This window comes from Papaver somniferum, chromosome 4 (genome assembly GCF_003573695.1).
Source record: "Papaver somniferum cultivar HN1 chromosome 4, ASM357369v1, whole genome shotgun sequence".
Classification (NCBI taxonomy): domain Eukaryota; kingdom Viridiplantae; phylum Streptophyta; class Magnoliopsida; order Ranunculales; family Papaveraceae; genus Papaver; species Papaver somniferum.
The window spans coordinates 161305098-161324363 of record NC_039361.1 but is presented as its reverse complement, the minus strand read 5'-3'; the positions used below and the strand labels follow the sequence as shown (position 1 = coordinate 161324363).

General features: G+C 37.8%; 2 protein-coding genes across 3 annotated transcripts; both read right to left on the bottom strand.

Moving 5' to 3' along the window:
• Positions 1-1733: 1733 nt before the first annotated feature.
• Positions 1734-9243, bottom strand: LOC113271777 (TPR and ankyrin repeat-containing protein 1-like). The gene is made up of 8 exons (XM_026521690.1): positions 8748-9243; positions 8055-8086; positions 7011-7944; positions 6262-6615; positions 5877-6114; positions 2607-5123; positions 2360-2520; positions 1734-2260 (listed from the first exon to the last, which is right to left on the bottom strand). The coding sequence occupies exons 3-6, from the start codon at positions 7650-7652 to the stop codon at positions 4474-4476; spliced, it is 1884 nt and encodes a 627-aa protein (XP_026377475.1). The 5' UTR covers positions 7653-7944; positions 8055-8086; positions 8748-9243; the 3' UTR covers positions 1734-2260; positions 2360-2520; positions 2607-4473.
• A 1571-nt stretch (positions 9244-10814) lies between these two features.
• LOC113271778 lies at positions 10815-18906 on the bottom strand. Of its 2 annotated transcripts, XM_026521691.1 has the most exons (8): positions 18695-18906; positions 17384-18496; positions 16574-16705; positions 15835-15926; positions 14796-15714; positions 13851-14002; positions 12266-12817; positions 10815-11985 (listed from the first exon to the last, which is right to left on the bottom strand). In XM_026521691.1, the coding sequence occupies exons 7-8, from the start codon at positions 12482-12484 to the stop codon at positions 11188-11190; spliced, it is 1017 nt and encodes a 338-aa protein (XP_026377476.1). In that variant the 5' UTR covers positions 12485-12817; positions 13851-14002; positions 14796-15714; positions 15835-15926; positions 16574-16705; positions 17384-18496; positions 18695-18906; the 3' UTR covers positions 10815-11187. The 2 variants fall into 2 exon arrangements, with proteins under 2 accessions (XP_026377476.1, XP_026377477.1); XM_026521692.1 differs by lacking the exons at positions 14796-15714; positions 15835-15926; positions 18695-18906 and having other exon boundaries at positions 17384-18559.
• Positions 18907-19266: the final 360 nt, after the last annotated feature.

Sequence of the window (19266 nt, the reverse complement as noted above, 5' to 3'; positions counted from 1 at the left end):
TGCCAAAGCACTAAAATATGGGAGTGCAACAGAAAGCGATTCCGAGGCTTCGGATGGGTTCGAGTATGAAATGGAGGAGGTCGATACCAGTGATCTAGACTCAGATGCTGCAGCAGATAAGGAAATGATGGAGAAGTATCATGAGAGAAAGGTGCGGAGCAGATTTGAGTATGAACTTTCCAATCCCAAGATCTTTGCACGGACCATGAATGAAGGAGAACCAGAGAAAGGTGAACCCGGGAGATGGGATGCGGAGATGCAAGAAGCCAAGTCTGATGAAGAGGATATTGAAGAGGAAGATGAGGGCAGTGAAGAGTCTTCATCATACAGTGGAACTTCTCCGGCTCCATCAGATAGCGATGAAAGTGAGCGATATGAGGAAGAGGGATGGGACACTGATGAAGAAGACTTTGGTAGTCTCTTCAAAGTAATCTGGAGAAGCTAGATTTTCAGGTTTCGCATAGAGCTTGAAAACGGTCAACAAGTTTTTTACAAAACAGCTTTTCAGGTACTTGTTGTTGTTCCTATCCTTTTTAATTCTGATGCAGGTGATGGTAAGTCTCCTTTTTTGCTGTTTGGAACTTCGGTCGGCTTTTTTCCTTTCTGGTGATGATGGTGATGTGAATAGGTGATGGTATTCAGGAAGTCTTTTTGGTTTAAATTTATAAAGTTTGATAAGGTTTTTGTGTTTTGGGGTATGGATCAGGGTTGTTAAGTTGATATTTTGGAACTTTGGGATTTTGAGGGTTTGAAAGAAAATTTGTGTTGTAATGCTGAGTGCAGGTTTGGAAATTTTCTATGTAGAACTTGATGAACTATATTCTTTTTATTTTGAGGTTGTTTAAAGGGTGCTTGCAGATATTTCTGTTTGAATTGTTTTTGTTTAGTAGAGATTTTCTATCTGATGCTATAATGAGAAATAAGAACAGTATATAACTGCTAATGAGAATCACAAGGAGAAGAAACAATTGATGAATGCTAGTAAGATCGCTTCTCGGGTGAGTTTCAGAGAACATGGAAAAGATTTGAGTGCATACGTCAAGATGACGTTGCAGAGCTTCCTTTACTCGAGCAAAGTACATACATTTGTCATTCATTTTTGCAACGGAGGAACTAGCAAAAAATATTTAGGGGTGCTAAAATAAATATTATAAAAAAAGTTAGAAACGTTGGTGGATGTTAATATATCGGAAATGCTAGTTGGCTCCCACATCCATATCGAGATCCGCATTCAGGTTCAGGTGGGGTTCACCATTCTCCTAGTGTGGGGTTTAGACTGTAGGGAGGAGAATATGGAGGTGGAGATTAGGAAGCAAAATAGCATTAACGTTAATATATTTAGTAGGCTAAGCATGAAAAATAGAAGGAAATAGAGTAGATTTTAGGAGGGGTTATAGCTCGGGTTAGTCAATCCTCGGCTCCGTCCCCCCATTTTTGTGATTTGATAATCCGGAGCAAAATCGGCAAATCTGTAATTTGCGAATTCCATGAGAGCATATCCCTCACAGCTTTACTTGTTTTCTAGTTTTCAGCAAGTTATTTTGCCTATTACGACTGTATAGCTGATATTAACATTTCTATAAAAAAGTCCTAGTAATCACTTAAACTTGTCAAAGAGCCTCTTGGATATCCCCTCCTGATTGGTAGTAGAACTGAAATTAGAAATGTGAGATGATCTTTAAGGATGCTATGCGCTCCAAACTGGTTGCAAAAATGCTGCGAATCCATGATGATTTTTCTTGAAAATGGTCCATCAGAGAGACTCAGAGTATCATTTATTCCAGATTAGTGGTAACATTTGCAGGACAGACCGTAGATTTTCTTCATATTACAAAAAGTACAAAATCAGGTACCACCTGCATTGGCTCCCACACCAAATGCACCACCTAAACCGAACCCTGTCCTCTAACCAAAGTACCAACTTTTCTGTTTAAATACTTAACAACTGATATGCTAGACTCTGCTAATGTGCAATATATACATACAAAAGTAAGCAATTGTGGATGAACAGAATGTGACGAAAGACCAAATACTAGTATATTAATTCCTTTTGCCTTTCCCCTTCATGTCTTTTTCCATTCTTGATCTTTCCTTCAATTCGCTATGTTTCATCATTGACATCAAACGGACCTGAGAAGTATTTGGAGTCGCAAGCATTGAGAAGAAAGAATCTGATTGGTGTCTTAATCTTATATCCATTGTTTGCGACTTTTGATGAAGTATACCAAATCTATCCAGGATGAGCTGGATATTCTCCTGGCTGAAACATAACATAAACATGAAAAGATTAGAAGTTTCCCAGGCAAAAAAATCATCTTACACGCCTGCAAACACACACTCAGTGTGCATCAAAACTGACCTCGTTCCAGAAACCCGTAAAGCAGTTAAGTTGCGCTTTACTTCGCTAATCATGATATCTGCTTCAGTAACAAACCTATGATCTTCCGCGCTAGAAGATGCATTCAGATTCAATTTGGCAACTCCAGCAACGAGAACACGAATAAGTAACTCCATATTAAACTACACGGAAGAAACTAAACCATTAGAGGCACTCTTTTAATAATGCAAATCAAAATAAAAAGAAGCAAATTTTACATTTAACAAACCTTCAGTGCAAGATGATTAACAGCAAAAACGTCTATTTCACGCCAAATGGTCTCGTAACCCCCATTCTCCATGAACGGTTGGGCCTCCGATCCAATTTTGGCACCTTGCTTCAAACATTCTGTTCTCTTGAGAGAGAGTATATTCAATATATCTTCTCTACACGTAATCAACTCCATGTCTATGAATATGGCATCGAGATAGAAAAAGACTGGACGCTTTTTACCAGAATACAGAATCACCATAGGATTCTCAATGGTCTTAAGCACCTCCGCGAATAATTTAGATAACATATTATAATCAACCTCCTTGGATACTTTCTCAAACAAGGGATTTTTCGACGGTTTTGCAAGCTTAAGGATCCTACGAAATTCCAATGGGAGCAAAGAAGATATCTCATCTTCAATGAGTATTTCATAGAGATGACCAAACCGGTTTCTAGAATTGATACAAACTAGACAAACCAGGATAGATAACCTTAAAACAAGAGAAGGATAATTTCTCTTGGATGCAATATCAGTTTTCTCAAACCATTCCACTGTGTCTTTCTTCCCCAAAAGTATATGATGAGCAAAGCCCGACAGAAAACTTTCTAAAGAACATAGTTCTGCCTGTAAGCTAATATCTGTTTCTGACTTAGATTTGGAGTACAGTTTCCAGTTCTCACATGTAAGTGTTTCCAGGAGAGAAGACTTTGTAGTGAAATAGATAGGTTTCCAAGAACTTCCCAAATAAAGTAAGTGTTCCAAAAGATACGAAAAGTGGAATGGTGAAATATAACTTGCCATTTTGCTCCAGTTCGGCTGACAGGTTCTCCCCAAAGATTTTCTAATCTGCAAGAGAAATGATAACCTCACAATCCCTGAATCAATGCAGTCTTTAAACTGCTCAAAGAAGGATTCCCAGAATATGTCCAGATCAAAATGGTTTACAATCACCTGGTACAGTTCAACAGGTAGACTCCCATATACAAAAATCAGCATCACCAGTTTCCAAAGTCGCCCAAGAGACAACTTTTTTTTTGTGCTGATTATTTCCATAATTACTTCTTTGGTAATTTCCCTACAAAACTCTGTTTTTCTTAGCTTAAACATATCTTCTGAAAAAATCATTTTTGAGTCCGCAGGACATATACTTCCGAAAAAACGCTGCTTAGAAGATGCTGAGTATCCTAGTAATGCCTTGGGAGCCTCTCGGTCGAATACCTTGGATTCCATGAGCCCCTTTGTGATTTCAAGTATGTGAAGAGACATCACTCCCTGATTAAACATAGATTTTCCACCATAAAACCGGTAAAGGGTGTCAAGCTTCTCTAACACATTCATACCAAGACAAGTGACTTCAGAAACCCAATAACTCTGAGCAGCAGATACAAACTGGTGAGCATCCATTCTAACCAATTCCCCATTTCGTCTAAGAGATTATGACAGATGCCTTTCATCCAGTAGGCATTCGCATTTAGCAACATGTAGATGAAACTGCTATTTTGTACGGTTTTGCAGACACCCAGGTAACTTGAACAAAACTCCTCATAGTCCTTGTAGTCTTTTTCATGTATATTTCCAATAGAACCGAGGTACATCAATATGCTTAGAATCTTCTCCCTCCATGTATTCCAGAAGTATATTAAAGTCTGAGCGGAGACCCTCTTACGAGAAATCATAAGTGCTGCATGTTTCATAGAATCCAACACCCCCATTTCATCCTGTTCATATTTAGCAAGCTTTACCTTAAGATGGGAATCAAGAATCTTCCGAAGATACATAATTTCTGCTCCAAGATGACCGTGTCTCTGGGAAGTAGCCAAAAAATCTCCCATCTCTGCTAAGCTGCTATCTTTCTCTGATAATGAGCTAGCCTCCAGGCAAATTAGCTCGTAAAAGTGATCATTCTAGTCTTCGCAATCAATTTTGATTTTTTCAAAAGTTTCTCTTTGTTAGAGAATTTCTTTAAGGGCCAACCTTTGCTTCCTGTTGTCCAAAGAGAATTGACAAGAACATACAGCAGAAGGGTCCCTGATGCTTCTTCATAGTACCCACCATTTTCCAGTATTTCTGCTTCAAGAAGGAGATCTCCTCTAAGTTTTGCAGAATTGGCAGCCTCCAGACAATTGCCAAACTCGACCTCCAAAACCACGAGCTCCTCAAGATAACTACGAGTTTCCAAGAAAATCCGCATCAAGTCCAATGAGTTAAAAGATCGAACAAACTTCATCATACTTTTTGTATCTTCAATTTGATGATAGTGAGATGCACATCTCTCCAGGAACTCTTGTTTCAATTCTTTCAGCACTTGAATTTCAGCTGCATCACAATCGGAGGCTTTATCTGCTTGCCATTTCTCTATGAATTGAAGCCCTGCTTCAAAAAGATTTCCTTTGGTGCAAACAGTCAGGCACTTCAACACGCAGTTGGCCCTATAATACACTTCGGCCGCAATAGACCAACATTCAGCAAGAGAAAAACAATCAGCTGCATCCCGTAGCTTTGATTCCTCATAATTATTCAGATAAAGCAAACCTAAAAAGATAATAAATAAATAAATTTGAAGTTAGAATCATTAAATCGACTGGATCGATGCCTAGTGAATTTTTCAGACCTAGTTTGAATTTGATAGCCTCATAAGGAGTTTGTCTAACTATTATCCTATATAGCATCTTCTTTTTAATATAGTCTATATATTATGTAGAATCAGGTTAACATCATTTAACTTCCTGGAGGACTAAAACTTAAAGCTGCGCATACAAGAGTACTTGCCTTGAACAATCCTTGCAAACACAGACACAAAAACAAATTAATAAAATTGCAACTTGAATGAAACAAACCAGGCCTTTTAGCTGCAAGAATAATACGTAAACTGAACATACCCCCAAAAAAATTCTGATTAAAAAGTCATAGCGCTTCGTACTGAGCCACATATCCTAGAGCATTCAGAGCGTGCTAACTCAATACCTACTCCCCGGGTCAAGGCACTGATTCTTTTTCTAACGAGTTTGTGGAAATGGGCAGGACATTTTACAGAATCAAATTTGTTTCCGGAGTTTAGGTGGTTTCTTCCAAAAAAAGGTTTCTTTGACCAATTCAAAAAAAAAAAGGGTTCTTCCAACCTAGGAATTTAGGTGGTTTCCGGAGGGATATTCTTTTTTGTTTTTTAAATTTCTGTGGCTTAAGTTTATATTCCGGGTACTTAGTTATAATAGTTTTTCTTAGTGGGAGATTAATATTTTAATTGAATTGGAGATTTCCTTAAGATAAAATATAGATAGTCCAAACCTGCCCTTTTGTACTTCTTTAACTGAATAAAGCATTTTGCAGCAATCCCAAACTTTCCAATTGTTTCAAAAATCTCAGCAGCCTCTGTCAGAGAAACCCGAGCCAGTTCAGAATTAGAACCATCCATTCGGTTAGCAGCAGCTCTAAGTCCAGCAGCTTTTGCCCATTTCTCTTTGTATGAATCTCCAGCTCTTTCAAAACACAGTGTCGCCATCTCAAAATTACCCTCATTAAATAGCTGGATAGTTATATAAAAGGACAAAACATATGACTGCCAAATTCAATATTGGAATATTGCCGAAGAACTGGAAATTTGGGAAAAGAATACTAAGGGCACATGCATGCATGTATGTGTGGAATATATTGCAAGGGCTCCAGTTTAGACCTTGATACCACGAGAACACCACTCTTCCTTGCTGCTCCCAACTTGCATTGTCTGTGCAAGAGACTCATCCAGATGTCTAACCTGTACGACTCCCAACTTCTTCCAGTAATCAAATATAGGCTTCGAGAATTTGTCTATATTATCATAGATCCACAATCTCTGCCTAGCACGAGTAAGAGCCACATATAGTTGCTTCAGTTCAGAACAAAGAATTTTGTGCTTAGACAAGCAGAAACTTGGAAATGATTCGTGTTCGTTACAGTGAAACAGATCTAGTTCCCCCATACATCCGTAAATTACTCGCCACTGATTCTTTAAAGGAGATGTTCCAAAAAAGTTGTACAACAGAACATCCTACATGTATGACAGAATATCAAAATGCACGCTTTATAAGAGGACAAAGTCGAACAGTAAAAAAACTAGATTAATATGCAGAGTTCACACTGAATGCACTTAGGCTGTGCTCCATAGGCGACATTATGCCGACTACTTCACAAACGCCAGTCACATATTTTTATGCAGGTAAAATTCGAAAACAAGACCAGACCGCGATGCTGATATCTACTGTAGGGAGAGGACTTGGAGAATATGTTATTTGCTAATTCAAGTGCTCAGCTGGCCCCAGAGAATATTACCACTTCCTAAGTAAAGAGCAAAATAGTGCAGTTCGAACTCTGACAACTAAACCAAACTTACTAAAGAAACACAGAAACCAAAAATACAACATATAAAAAGAGTCATTCACTGACCTGAAACTCGAGGCCTTTGCACTCGACCAATGTCAACACAAGGGCTTGCTTTCCAATTTGGCCAGACACTTCTTTCTTAACAGAATCATCGCGCACTAAAATAACCTGTTCTGCTCCAAACCCAATCAAACTCCCACCAGTACTCCCACTATTTCCAAAAATTGTTCCAATTGCATTTTTGCCATTCACAGATTCAAGTAAAACCGGTGCTTCACCATAGACAAGGCTATTCTCAGGGCTTAAAGAATCAATAGAGAGGGGAACGAAGTGGTAAAGAAGCTCTATTACGCTCTGAGACAGCTTCAGAATGCCTGCATGAGTTCGGAAATTCTGATTCAATTGAAAATAATCAGATAGAGAACAGTGTGCCTTCTCCTTTGCTCTCCCTTCAAAATCACTTTCTGGTTCTGAGATGAATTCATTGTGAAAGAAAGATCTTATGTCTTGGAATCGGAATTCAATACCCCTTGCAATAGTTTGAGCTGTATCACCCGAGAAAACAAATCCTTCCCCAAAATTTTGGCATATATACTTAAAAAGAGCAGCCTGTCTCATGGTTAAATCTTGGACCTCATCGATATACACAAAATCCATTTGATCACCCCGATAGCTCCCTTTTCTCAGTCGTCGATGAAGGTCCATGACTAAATCAGCAAAATTGAACTCACCATTAAGCAGCAGTTAGGCCACCCTTTATGTGAGACATTATCTCAACAAAGACAGTTGAAGAGTCGAGTTTCCGGGTCAAGTGACAGTTAAAATGGGGCCAGTAAAATGAATTAAACCGATCGTAATTTACCTCCTTTGATCTAATAAAAGCATTTAAAGCAAAAGTCCTAGTTGTTCCAGTATTGCCCGCACAAAACTCCCTTACATCATTGAATCTATCAAAATACGAGTTCTCCATACTTCCGTCAAGCATCATTAAGAACTTCTGAAATGTTATGACAAGTGGGTAGCAATCAAGTGGTAGGTTCATGAAAGAATCAGGGATGCTACTGAACTCAATTGTATCATCGATGTCATGCATATCAATAGACTTACTTTCAACTGAAGATTTCCCACCGCATATAAAACTGTGAAAAAAAACGATGTGATAGAATAAGCATACACAGATTGGTCTATACTTCCTCAATTATTACCAAAAAAACCTATCTTCTACAATATGCAGATAACAACATATAAGTAGTTATTTTAAGACCAGTAAATTAATAGATTTGCAACCTCTATTATACATACTATGCACCATAAGCTTTAGAAACATATAACGAGGAAAAACCACACACAGAATGCACTTTGATAAGGGCAAAAATGGTTTGGCCATAAGAAGCTAGAATTGATGGCACAAGTTGGCAGGATACGAATGTTATCTTACTGGGCTCTGGACCTATGAGAACATACGATTTCTTGAGCAATTTGGTACTATTTTATTCTAGTTTAATACCAATTTTGATCTCCTTATCTATTGAGAAAGATTTGAAGACTGTTAATTATATTCTCGGGGATATGAAGATGCAATGTCTTTTCAACAATAATTTGCAAACAAGTTTTAGTAGGTAAAAGGTTTTAGAACCACGAGTTCGTCTATGAATATAATTGCAACGCGATCCCTACATCCATGTGTACTGTCAGACGTCACAAAATGTATCTCTAAAAATTTGAAAGCAAAATTGAAGAGTTGGAATATAATTTGAAAAACAAGCTAGCCATAAGACAACATCGGGGGAATATTTTTACCTTTTCAAATCAGATATTTGATTCTTGATAGCAGTACATAGTTGAGGGCTGACTGTTACGAACATTTGCCGAAGGTTGGTTCCATTTGGCTCTCCAAGATCCTCTCTCACCCAATTTCTTGGGGAAGCAGGCATAGAACTTGTATAACCGTCAGACAGTCCTTCTAAAGAGAAATAGTGTTGCTGCTCTTTTTGAAACATTTCATGGTTAAGATAGTTGTTTTCCCAGTTCCAGATCTCCCAAGAATAAAACTACTTCTTGGAAAAAGAGCTACCTCCAATTCTTGATCAGTCATTTCAAAAGGAAGATCAATTTCTCTGCCATCACTTCCAGACAACAAATGGCTCACAACACCAGATGATAAAGAGTAGAATTTCAAAAGTAGTAGACTCTCACTTTTGAGTTTTCAAGATAGCTTCTTTCATCAAATTTTGCAACACTCGAGCCACTAGAGAACTCAGTTCTTGTATTGTATTGAACAACTTCATTACATGGTTCCAGATCACTGGCAGTTCCATATCCCTACAAAGAGAAAGAGAAAATTAACAACCCATGAAACTGGACAACTGATGTTATCGAGAGAGTAAAAAATGAAACTCAATCCTATTCACCATCCAAATTGCAGGTGAGCAGAACGGAACCATCAATCAAACTATCACCAGACTGGTAATATTAAGAGCATCATTACAAACATACCCATCAGCTTTTTTCTCTTTACAGCGGTTGACGAAATCGTCTGTGTACATACTAAAGATGTATCAAGACGCTTAACAAGTTTTGGCATCTCTTCCAGAGGCAAGATGTCCCATATCTTCAATACTTGGACATAGCTTGAATACTTCATAATATCGACAGCAGAAATGACATAAAGTCGCCCAACCTTAAACTGTTTCACAAGCTGCAAGGAGTTTCCACAAACAGGGTCTACCTTCTTTGGGCTCCAGCCATTGGAAAGCTTAAGCAACAAATTGATAACAGATTTTTGGGTCTGAAATGATTTCAATCTCACAAATGACTTCCTAAAGTTATCACTAAACAAAACCTGCAGAAATCAAGACGACGAGAACATCAAAGCTGAGTAAGGTTCAGTATTCTAAAAAAGTATGGAGTACAAATAAAAATTAAAAGAACGCTTGCTCTGACCATTCAGCATTCTACCTTCCACTTTGCAGTTTTGAAGAGTATGCTATCTCCATTCAATAACGCATCTAACTGATCCAGTTCTTTCTTGGCTTTCAATGCTGCTTTAGATAGGTCTCTATCTTCACCAGCATTAAAGAAACAATGCCGATCTTTGGCATCAGAAACTAATGCGTTCCAACAAGATCCACTTCTCAACAGAGTTGTCCCATCACCCAAAATCCAAAGATATTGCCTGCATGATAACAGAGACAGCAAGTAAACAAAGTCACGACATCACATACCCTCGTAATACTTATTACCTGGTTGGAAATATATTATTGACTGAAGCCACTAGTTTACCGTGCCCTAGTCAAAGCAACATTAGTTCGCTGAAGATTAGATAGGAATCCAATAGATCCTTCACTGTTAGATCTGACTGTAGAGATTATTATGATATCCTCTTCGCCACCCTGGAAACCATCAATAGACTTCACCCTCACAGCAAAGTATTCAAGCTTCTCATATTTGTGCCCAAGTTTCTCTTGAATTGCAGCTACTTGAGCAGCATATGGTGATATTATTCCAATCGTTAGCTTCTCTCTTGTGTCATCCCATGCTGTAAAAGTAAACCTTCATTATGATTACTTGAAAGAAAAGCAAGAATGGAAAGAGAGATTCACAAACAGGGGTTGGAGTAAAGCTAAAAAAAAACACCTTGACAGCCCATGCTGCCACATGTAAAAGACTTCTTCCGAACCCAGCGTCATCAGAAACCTAAACAAGAAAGCTTTAAGAGAGTTAATACATCATATCTAAGCAATTCCTGTGAGGAGCACTTTCTAAAGGCTATTTGCACAAACTTTGATGTGACTTACATTTTCTTCAAATAATAACTTAAGATAGGCAGTCGGCGAATATTTACCTTGCTAGCAACCATTGCAGGAAGCTGACACTCGTCACCAATTAGAATAGCATGCCGTATGCCTTTAATTTGCATGGGTATCGCTGATTCACACTCTCTTAACTGAGCAGCTTCATCAATAACCAACAAGTTCAGCGGATCAATTTCTACTCTATGCAAAGCATATGAGCTAGACGCTGTGCAGAAGATGAGCGGGGCAGATTGAAAGCAAAACTGCCATACCAAACTTCTGTTCATACTCTCTGGAAGGACAGGAGCAAGAGACTGACAAAGAGATATTAAAGCATCAACCCATTCATTTCTAATCTTGTACAGCTTAACGGAAGTACCAGACATATGCTTCACCCTCATGCTTACTGTAGGAATGAACAACTTCTCCATGTGTAAAGAGTGTCTCTATTTCTTGGTCATTAGCATACTTTTAGACAGAAGAGTTCCAAAAGAATCAAGCAAATTAAGAAGACATACCATGCTCTCAAAATTATGCTGCAATAGAAGTCTTTTTGGAAGATGGGTGCATAAATCACTTACACATCTTCTCAGCGGAGAAACTATGGCTGTGTACTTGTCTTTGATGAACCCAAGAAATGAACTAGGAACTACAGGGGTGGAATCGCTGTTGACATTAGTTTTAGCCTCGCCAGCTGATTCATTCTCCAATAAATGATATTGAGCAACACAATCTTCAAGGAATTTTATCATGGTTTTAAAGCATTTCTTCCAACTGTTATGTGGCGCAAAACATTCTACCAGCCTGTCCACATGATGATCCAAATAAATCTCCTCAAGATCATCAAAAACTTCCAAACGATCCCTACTTCCAAATAAGAGCAAATCTCCCAGTGAACATAATAACTCATCTTGTCCTGGATCCATGTGGTGAGGATCTTTAACAAGCTTTAGGACGCGCAAGGCCACTTCCTTAACTGCAACATTTGTTGGAGCACATGCAAGTGTTCTACAGCTCTTACTTAAGAGGGTATACAACAAGATACTGAGAGTTTTAGTTTTCCCAGTCCCAGGAGGGCCCCAAATAAGTTTAATGGAAGACTTGTGATTGCACAGCGCTAACGATATAGAACGACGTACTGCAGTTGTTTGGGACCCATCAAGGACTAATGATAACCTGCGGCCAAGTTGTTCATCCCAGGTGCTATCATCTTGTGAAGAACAAAAGTTACAGATTTCTTCAACCTGCAATACGATAGTCAAAACCTATAGTTATGTTCTACACCCAGTCCCAGTTATAGTAACCATCGTACTTATGCATTCTCTTTCTTTCGAAGGAAGCAGAAGTTGGAACCACGAAATAAACATAGGATTGCAAAGCTTTAGGCAAAGAAACAACATGAACCCTAAAGACCCATCAATTTGAAAGGTTTCGATTCTACACCATATACAGTTCTTGCAACAACAAAAATCAAGTCATTGTTTAAAAACAAGTGATATCTAATAAGTAATTAATAGTTCTTACCCTGGAATTGGAGCACAAAACTTCCTTAATGATCTGTAAGTTCCCAGACATGTGTGATGCTCTCCAAATTCTAATTTTTTTTGTCAGATTAACCAGAAACACAGCAAAGACTGAGTTCTGCATACCGTCTCTAGCCTCAACAAACTTCGAAGTCCGGAACTCCAAATAACTAGATATTTTACCTTCTTCTGCAGCATTAGACGCCTTAGTATCTTTCATGACTAAAGCAAAGGTACATATCCTTACGCACTGCTTCAAGTCCGAGGCAATTTCAGGTACCACATCAGACAGAACAAAAAGGTCACCACATTTTGGAGAGTATGGCTCTTTGCCAGTGCCATTGTTTATGTTCCTCCAAGAATCAAATTCAAGCTCATACAGAAATGAACCATGTGGCCCAGACTCCTTCACTGAGATTACTTCAGCAAATGGTGCATCATGCAACACCTCCGTACTCGAAAACAACTCAGAACGAGTTTCCTCAATCAACGGTAACGTGTAAGAACCAAGGTACTCCTCCACTGACCGGAAACGGTCAGGGATCTTTTCCACCTACACAATATAGAAAGTTGCTAAATTCAGATTTCAGAACGAAGAGATCAAAAAAGTTAGTTTAGCACCAAAGCAGTAAAGGATTGATTGTTATAATTAGGAAGCATTCAACCAGGCAATAATTAGATCCCACAAACCACAATCACTAGTACAAAATCAGGAAAACTTGCTGTTGGAGCAAGTTAATTGATGGTACTTGACAAGCTTTGACATCCACAACTAAGGAAGTTACTAAGGAATATAAGAACACCAGTTGACACAGGAAGAGAAAGTATTATAGTAGACATTGCCTATCATATCACTTGAATAGCTTAATCTATGTATTCTAAACCTCTTTGAATTATTTTCGGAACGGGATCATTGTACTAAACGTTCAAATAATAAAACACTAATGAGTGCAAATATTACCACGTACCAGGGATAGCTTCTTTAAGGCGAACCTGATCTACATATCAAGATATTCAAATGTCCTCCTAATACTTCAAAGTTCAAACACACTCAAATCAGGCATGTCTCGGAAATTGGCAAGTCTAGGAATATATTCCGCAGATCAGCCATTGGATGCTCTCTACGTGGGCCCATGAGCTGCGTTTATCATAGGATCATAGCTCGATCCTGTGGAGTAGGATTAGGATTCAAAGCCATAATATAGCTATGGTGCATGATTGATAGCCCCCCTCCTTTCTGTTTTTCATATTCTTTGATTAATAAATTGTTAATCTGGGGCCTGCTTTAAGAAAATGGTGCATGAATGACAGTTTTCATTCGAATATCATGTTCTAGTTATGAGTCCAGCAAATGTTGGTCTATAACTAATGCGCAATAAATCACATACTTCACGGGGAATTGAAAATTTTAGAGTAATGCAATTTTCAGTGTGGATTATCTACATGGTGAGCGATATTCCTAACTGATATCAACCCAATAAGGCGGTGTAAACACTGTAAACATGATAGTTTAATAAGCAGAAAAATCTCCAAATTTTGCATGTGGACACACGTTTTTATGAAGATTAGGAGAGACAGAGACAGACCTGATCTTTATTCTTCACTAGATATATCCTCGAGAGTCCAAGAGAACACCAAATCAATCAAATCTTTCTCAGGAGGTTTATATTTGTAATAACTAGAACGTGCCATTTCAACCGCTTGACCGCCACCTTCAACTTCATCTCCATTCTCATCTCTGCATACACATTTCAAAACAAAAATATCTGAAATAAAGAAGATATAAGAACATAAAGCAAATGCATTTCTATGCGAAGCATGTCACTCGAGTAGACATTTCAGACCTCGAGAAACATGGCTTGGCCACATATGCAAGATTCTTGAACCTTTCACACCCACATGCTAGATTATGCATGACAATTCATGGTATGGAAATACTTCTTAGGGATAACTTGGTGACCTTTCAAATTTTATACTGTTTTTATACAATGTACCAAATATCTGATAAGCTTATTGAACGAGCAAATCAAAATGCTGTGCATCTACACAATTTCATGTTCTGCAACCCGTACCAACAATATTATGCTTTCAACTTCTTTTCCAAAACACACCAAGTCCTTAAAAATCAAAATCCAAAAAAAAAACCTCTAGTAAAGTTGCCTGTTCCGAGAACAAAAACCTCTCAAAACATAGAGAGTAAGACAAATAATTTTTTTTTTATTTTCCAGTAAAAACAACAAAAATCCAAAAGAAAATTAAAAACAAAACAATAAGAATTTTTAGGGTTTAATTAGTATTAGTCACTTGCTAAGAAAAAAAACTTCTGAATCAAACAAACAATCAGTTACTCAAACTTGATTATTTTTAACCCTAAATTTGATTATGAGTCACTTCCCAAGTCTGCTCATGTTTTCGCAAGTAATAAGTAAATAATTTGAACAGAAAAAAAAAAAAAACTATCCAGAAAGCAATTAAATCATCATTTATAAACCCTAATTAAATAACGGCATTTACAAGGAAAAGAAGAAGACCTGCTAATGATCGCCATGACCTTGAATACTCCTCCTTCTCCTTCTTCTACTCTCTACTATGATGTGATTTTCAGTTAAGGCTTTGATTTTGTTGAGAGAGGTTTTGATTTTTGAGACTAAAGTTTACTATGGTTAACTGCTGCTCGAGTGATACATTGAGAATAGCGGGAAAATTCATTGATTCTGGAGCCTAGAATTATATGGGCGCGGGTTTTGTTTGCCAGGTGCCCTTTACTGGCCCATATTTAGGATGATGTGGCAGCATAACCACTTCCTTTTCGGCTCCATGCCTCCATTAGCCGAGTCAGATTTCTTTCTTTTTCGAAGGTGTGAATCACGATCCGCAACAGCAAAGAAATCCAAGGGCTGGCAGGAGATTTGCAGGTGGTGGGATCAAAGGTGGATCCATTATCTTTTTTTTCTCTCACACAGAATTTCACGGTGTATTTCCGCGGTATATCTAACATCTCCGAAACAAAAATTAAAGTTTTCCCATACATTTTCGAGGAATGATAGAACCACCGATTTTAAATCCCGACATGTGTTCCCAATACACACAGGCCTGGGCCCACCGGAGACAATAGGGATTGGTTTAGGCCCCACCAGTTTTCTTCTCTCTTGCCGGATTTGGCATCGGGATTCATTCTCGGTAGCTTAATCATTTCTGTATATTTTCACCGTCTTCTTCGGTAGCTCCTCATATTTCTTTTTCTTTTTTGAAGGGGTAGCTCCTCATTCAGCAGAGGAAAGGAAAAGGTTGTTATCGTTAAGGTCGTGTTTTTGTTCCGGAACAAATCTTAATCTCTCAGCTCGGCTAATTAAGCCGATAAGAAAATGAAGCGGTTATGTTGCCACATCATCATAAAAATGGGCCATTATTGGATAATGGTCATCAGATGGTAGACGTGGTAACAACCTCCTGTAACAAAGTTGACAAGTAAGAGAACACTAATTCTGTTTGCCAAGCATTTCATTTACAGTTGTAGAGCTGCAGAAAAGAAAATCACCATCACTGACCAAATAAAGCATTATGGCATACCAGTATTGACTTTCCATGACCATGTCACTCAAGCTCAGTATTGACTTTCCATGACCATGTCACTCGAGCTCTCTAGCCAAGCATTATCATCACTACGAATCCAAAGATGTAGAAAACAGAAGCGAACTTAAAAAAACTAGTAATTATGCACTTTTCATCAAGAGTTTGCACAAAAGCTAAGAACTCTCCTCAAAAAATAAATAAGAGTTTGCTTAAGCATTCCCCGAACTGCACAAAAGCTAAGAACTCTCGTCCTTACCCCAACCCTAAATGCACATCCAAAAGGCTTCCAAATTTAAAAAACAATACATCCAGAGCTAATTGTGCAGTAATGAGACTTAAGAGACTGAATTTAGATATGTGTGTACTTCAAGATACTTCCCCAATTGGTGACTGTAAAAGAGAAACAAGACATAGCAATACTCAGACTTGCACACTTCAAGATATTTCGCCAAGAACTCTGAAACTGTCGGTAGGTGAATTCTGCAGCTTCAAGATATTCAACTACTGAAGCTTGGTAATGCTAAAACCTCTAAAAGTTAACATATTGGTTGTCTTCATTTATCTACCAGTTTAAAATCGAAAAATTAAATGTTCATTGTGTTTGCTAGGAGAACTCGGAGAAACTTCGTGTAAATCAAATCATATCTATTTCAATGAACTAAACAACTAAGCACCTTTTGTATGATTCATTATAACTACCAATCCAACAGAAGTTACGTGGTTGAATCTTTCTTACCCTGCAACAACAAGAATTTCCTACTTGGTAGATTGCATATCCGTAGATGAAACACCTTCCATGTTATCTTGAGACATTCCAGGGAAGTTTGAAGCACAGAAGTAGCATACTGGGCATTTTGCATCACCTCATCTGCAACCATTTTCTATTATTAGACTTCAAAGTGAAGAAAATGTAAATAACCTTAACTGCACAAACAGATTACAATTAGTAATGCCGTTGGTATTGGCAGACAACTGAGCAATCTAAAGCTGCATCTGCAGTCTTTATCTCTTTATTAGACCTCATTGCGACACAAGAAACATTGTTAAACTTGTATACAAGTGAACCAGCTAAAGCGTAACACATCAAATAATCAAAATGTAAATCAGTAACCAGTTTCTGGAAAAGAAAGTATTTACTTCCAGAACACAATAAACCATTAATCATTATAAACTATTTAGAATTACCGCAAAATGTATATCTTCCAGCATGCCAGTATTGATGGATGAAACAAGATATTCAAAGAGAATAAACTACACAATATGACCATTACATACGGCTACTTTCAGGCCATTTTTTTTACACTGAAACTGAAGCATAGCAAGTATAAGTCACCTATTGGTCTAAGCAATGTATACAAGCCATGAACGAATTTCGTAATTGCAGGACGTTTTAAATATTCATAATGTTGACAGCAAGTCAATGAACAAAATGATCTGATACAACACTCAAATTTCATTTCCTTTGCAATTTGAAATGAGTTTTGGATGGATGATAAATTAATTAGCTTACTAAGATATTTCAAAAAAGAAACTGTTTCTTTGGCACCTCAGTATCAAATCCCTCAACTCCCTTTAGATAAGCAACACCTCCTAGAAAATTTGGTTCCCCTGATAGTCCATTCAACGAAACATAGCATCTCCATTCAAAACCTACAGACAAAGGAAAAAAAATCACTTTAATGAAACTATTGAGTATGCAGAGGAGATTTACCAGTTCCAAATAAGAGGTACAAATTCTTCAGTGGTAACGTCCGCTCCCATTTCCACGAATTAATCAACCCCAGCCATTCGAGATGGTTCTTCAAGATCACAAAGAACACTATCCATATAGAAAAACACAGCCAATACTTTTCCCCACTTAGTTTCAGATTCACTAACATTTTGCTCTTCTACTTTCAGACAAGATGTAGTGGTCTTCCTATTATACTCACTAGATTTTCTGGTCCAGCCAAACTCGATTCAGAACCATAGAAGGATAACGAATTTAACTTTGAGAAACCCGGAAACAAACATGAATGGGGTTTTCGTGCTAAGCGAAGGCATCCACAATTGTAATGCCATATCAGTTTGTGGTGGGGGAAGTTTTGGTACACTTTTATACAGACATTTATACAACTCTGATATCTTCAATCCTACACATACAATTGAAGGGGCGCTTTGCCCCTTGCATCTTCAATAGAGTAATTCACACCATTATAATGCAATATTTCAGCATTTCATAAAATGGGTAATCAAGCCCTGAATTATCATAGCAGAAAATAAAATCAAACACAATTTTCTGACTGAAAATCTGAATCTATTCATTTACTAACAGTATCAGTAACAACAAGAGTTTCTCAGTTTATATTACTGTTTTGTGGATCAGTACATCACTTTTCCTGATTTCTTCACCAGTAGAAGTAAGAAAGCAACATTACGAGCTTAAAAAATAGAAAATGGGAAAGGAAATACTAAACTCTATACCAGTAATATAAATGAGAATCGAAAAACTCAAGAGCAGGATACCGATTCAGCAAGTTTCCCGATTTAGACCTAGCCGATAATCAAATCAAGTTGGTGGAGGAGTGCCGAATATGGAGACTCCAGATGAGCCTGATTTGGAGAGTAAAATAACCAAAGCCACAGCGATTGATAGGATTCAGCACCAATTAATAGAACCCTAATGATAAAAATTCAATTTTTGAGTTGGGGATTAGCCACCAGTTTTAAAGAAACGTAACTGATTAATCTGGATTGAATGTCTTACACAACTCTAGAGATGAGTATATATAGTGTTACTGACTTCTAAAAATAAGAACACTAAAAAACAAGCAACAGTAATCTTTAAGGAATAGAATTAAACTAGGAAAGTAATAACCTATAGCAATAAGGAAAGATAATAATGATGTCGGTATCCCAACATCCCATCCCCCTTCAAACACGGCTTGTCCTCAAGCTGCAAACTCTGGAAAACGAATAAGGAGATCATCTGCATCCTCCCAAGTAGCTTCTTCCTTTGAATGATCTTTCCACTTGATAAGCCAACGAGTTCCTGCATGGTTGTTCTTTTTAAACATCTTACGATCTAAAATTGCCTCTGGTTCCCATTGGAAATTATCAACATTAGTTGGCAGACTAGCATCAACAGCAACAGTAGAACCTATTTTCAATTTCAAGGCAGAAACATGAAAAACAGGGTGAATACGACTAGGAGATGGCAATTCCAGCTTATAAGCAACCGGTCCAATCTTTTCAAGGATGCGAAAAGGACCATAAAATCGTGGTGAAAGCTTTGAAAATGATTGGGAAGCTACAGTGGCCTGACGATATGGTTGTAAACGAAGATAAACCCAATCATTTACTGCAAAACTTCGATCTGTACGATGAGCATCAGCGTAAGTTTTCATTCTAGCTTGTGTATCCCTTAAATGGGTCTTCAGGATTTGTAGA

Excerpts from the sequence above, each read along its gene's own strand:
- LOC113271777 (XM_026521690.1), bottom strand. The coding sequence starts at position 7,652 with ATGGACCTTCATCGACGACTGAGAAAAGGGAGCTATCGGGGTGATCAA. Across the intron at positions 6,616-7,010 it reads GCAAAGGCCTCGAGTTTCAG|GATGTTCTGTTGTACAACTT; the intron begins GTCAGTGAATGA and ends TCATACATGTAG. Across the intron at positions 6,115-6,261 it reads GGTGTTCTCGTGGTATCAAG|CTATTTAATGAGGGTAATTT; the intron begins GTCTAAACTGGA and ends ATAACTATCCAG.
- LOC113271778 (XM_026521691.1), bottom strand. The coding sequence starts at position 12,484 with ATGAAAGATACTAAGGCGTCTAATGCTGCAGAAGAAGGTAAAATATCT. Across the intron at positions 11,986-12,265 it reads TTTTGTGCTCCAATTCCAGG|GTTGAAGAAATCTGTAACTT; the intron begins GTAAGAACTATT and ends ATCGTATTGCAG.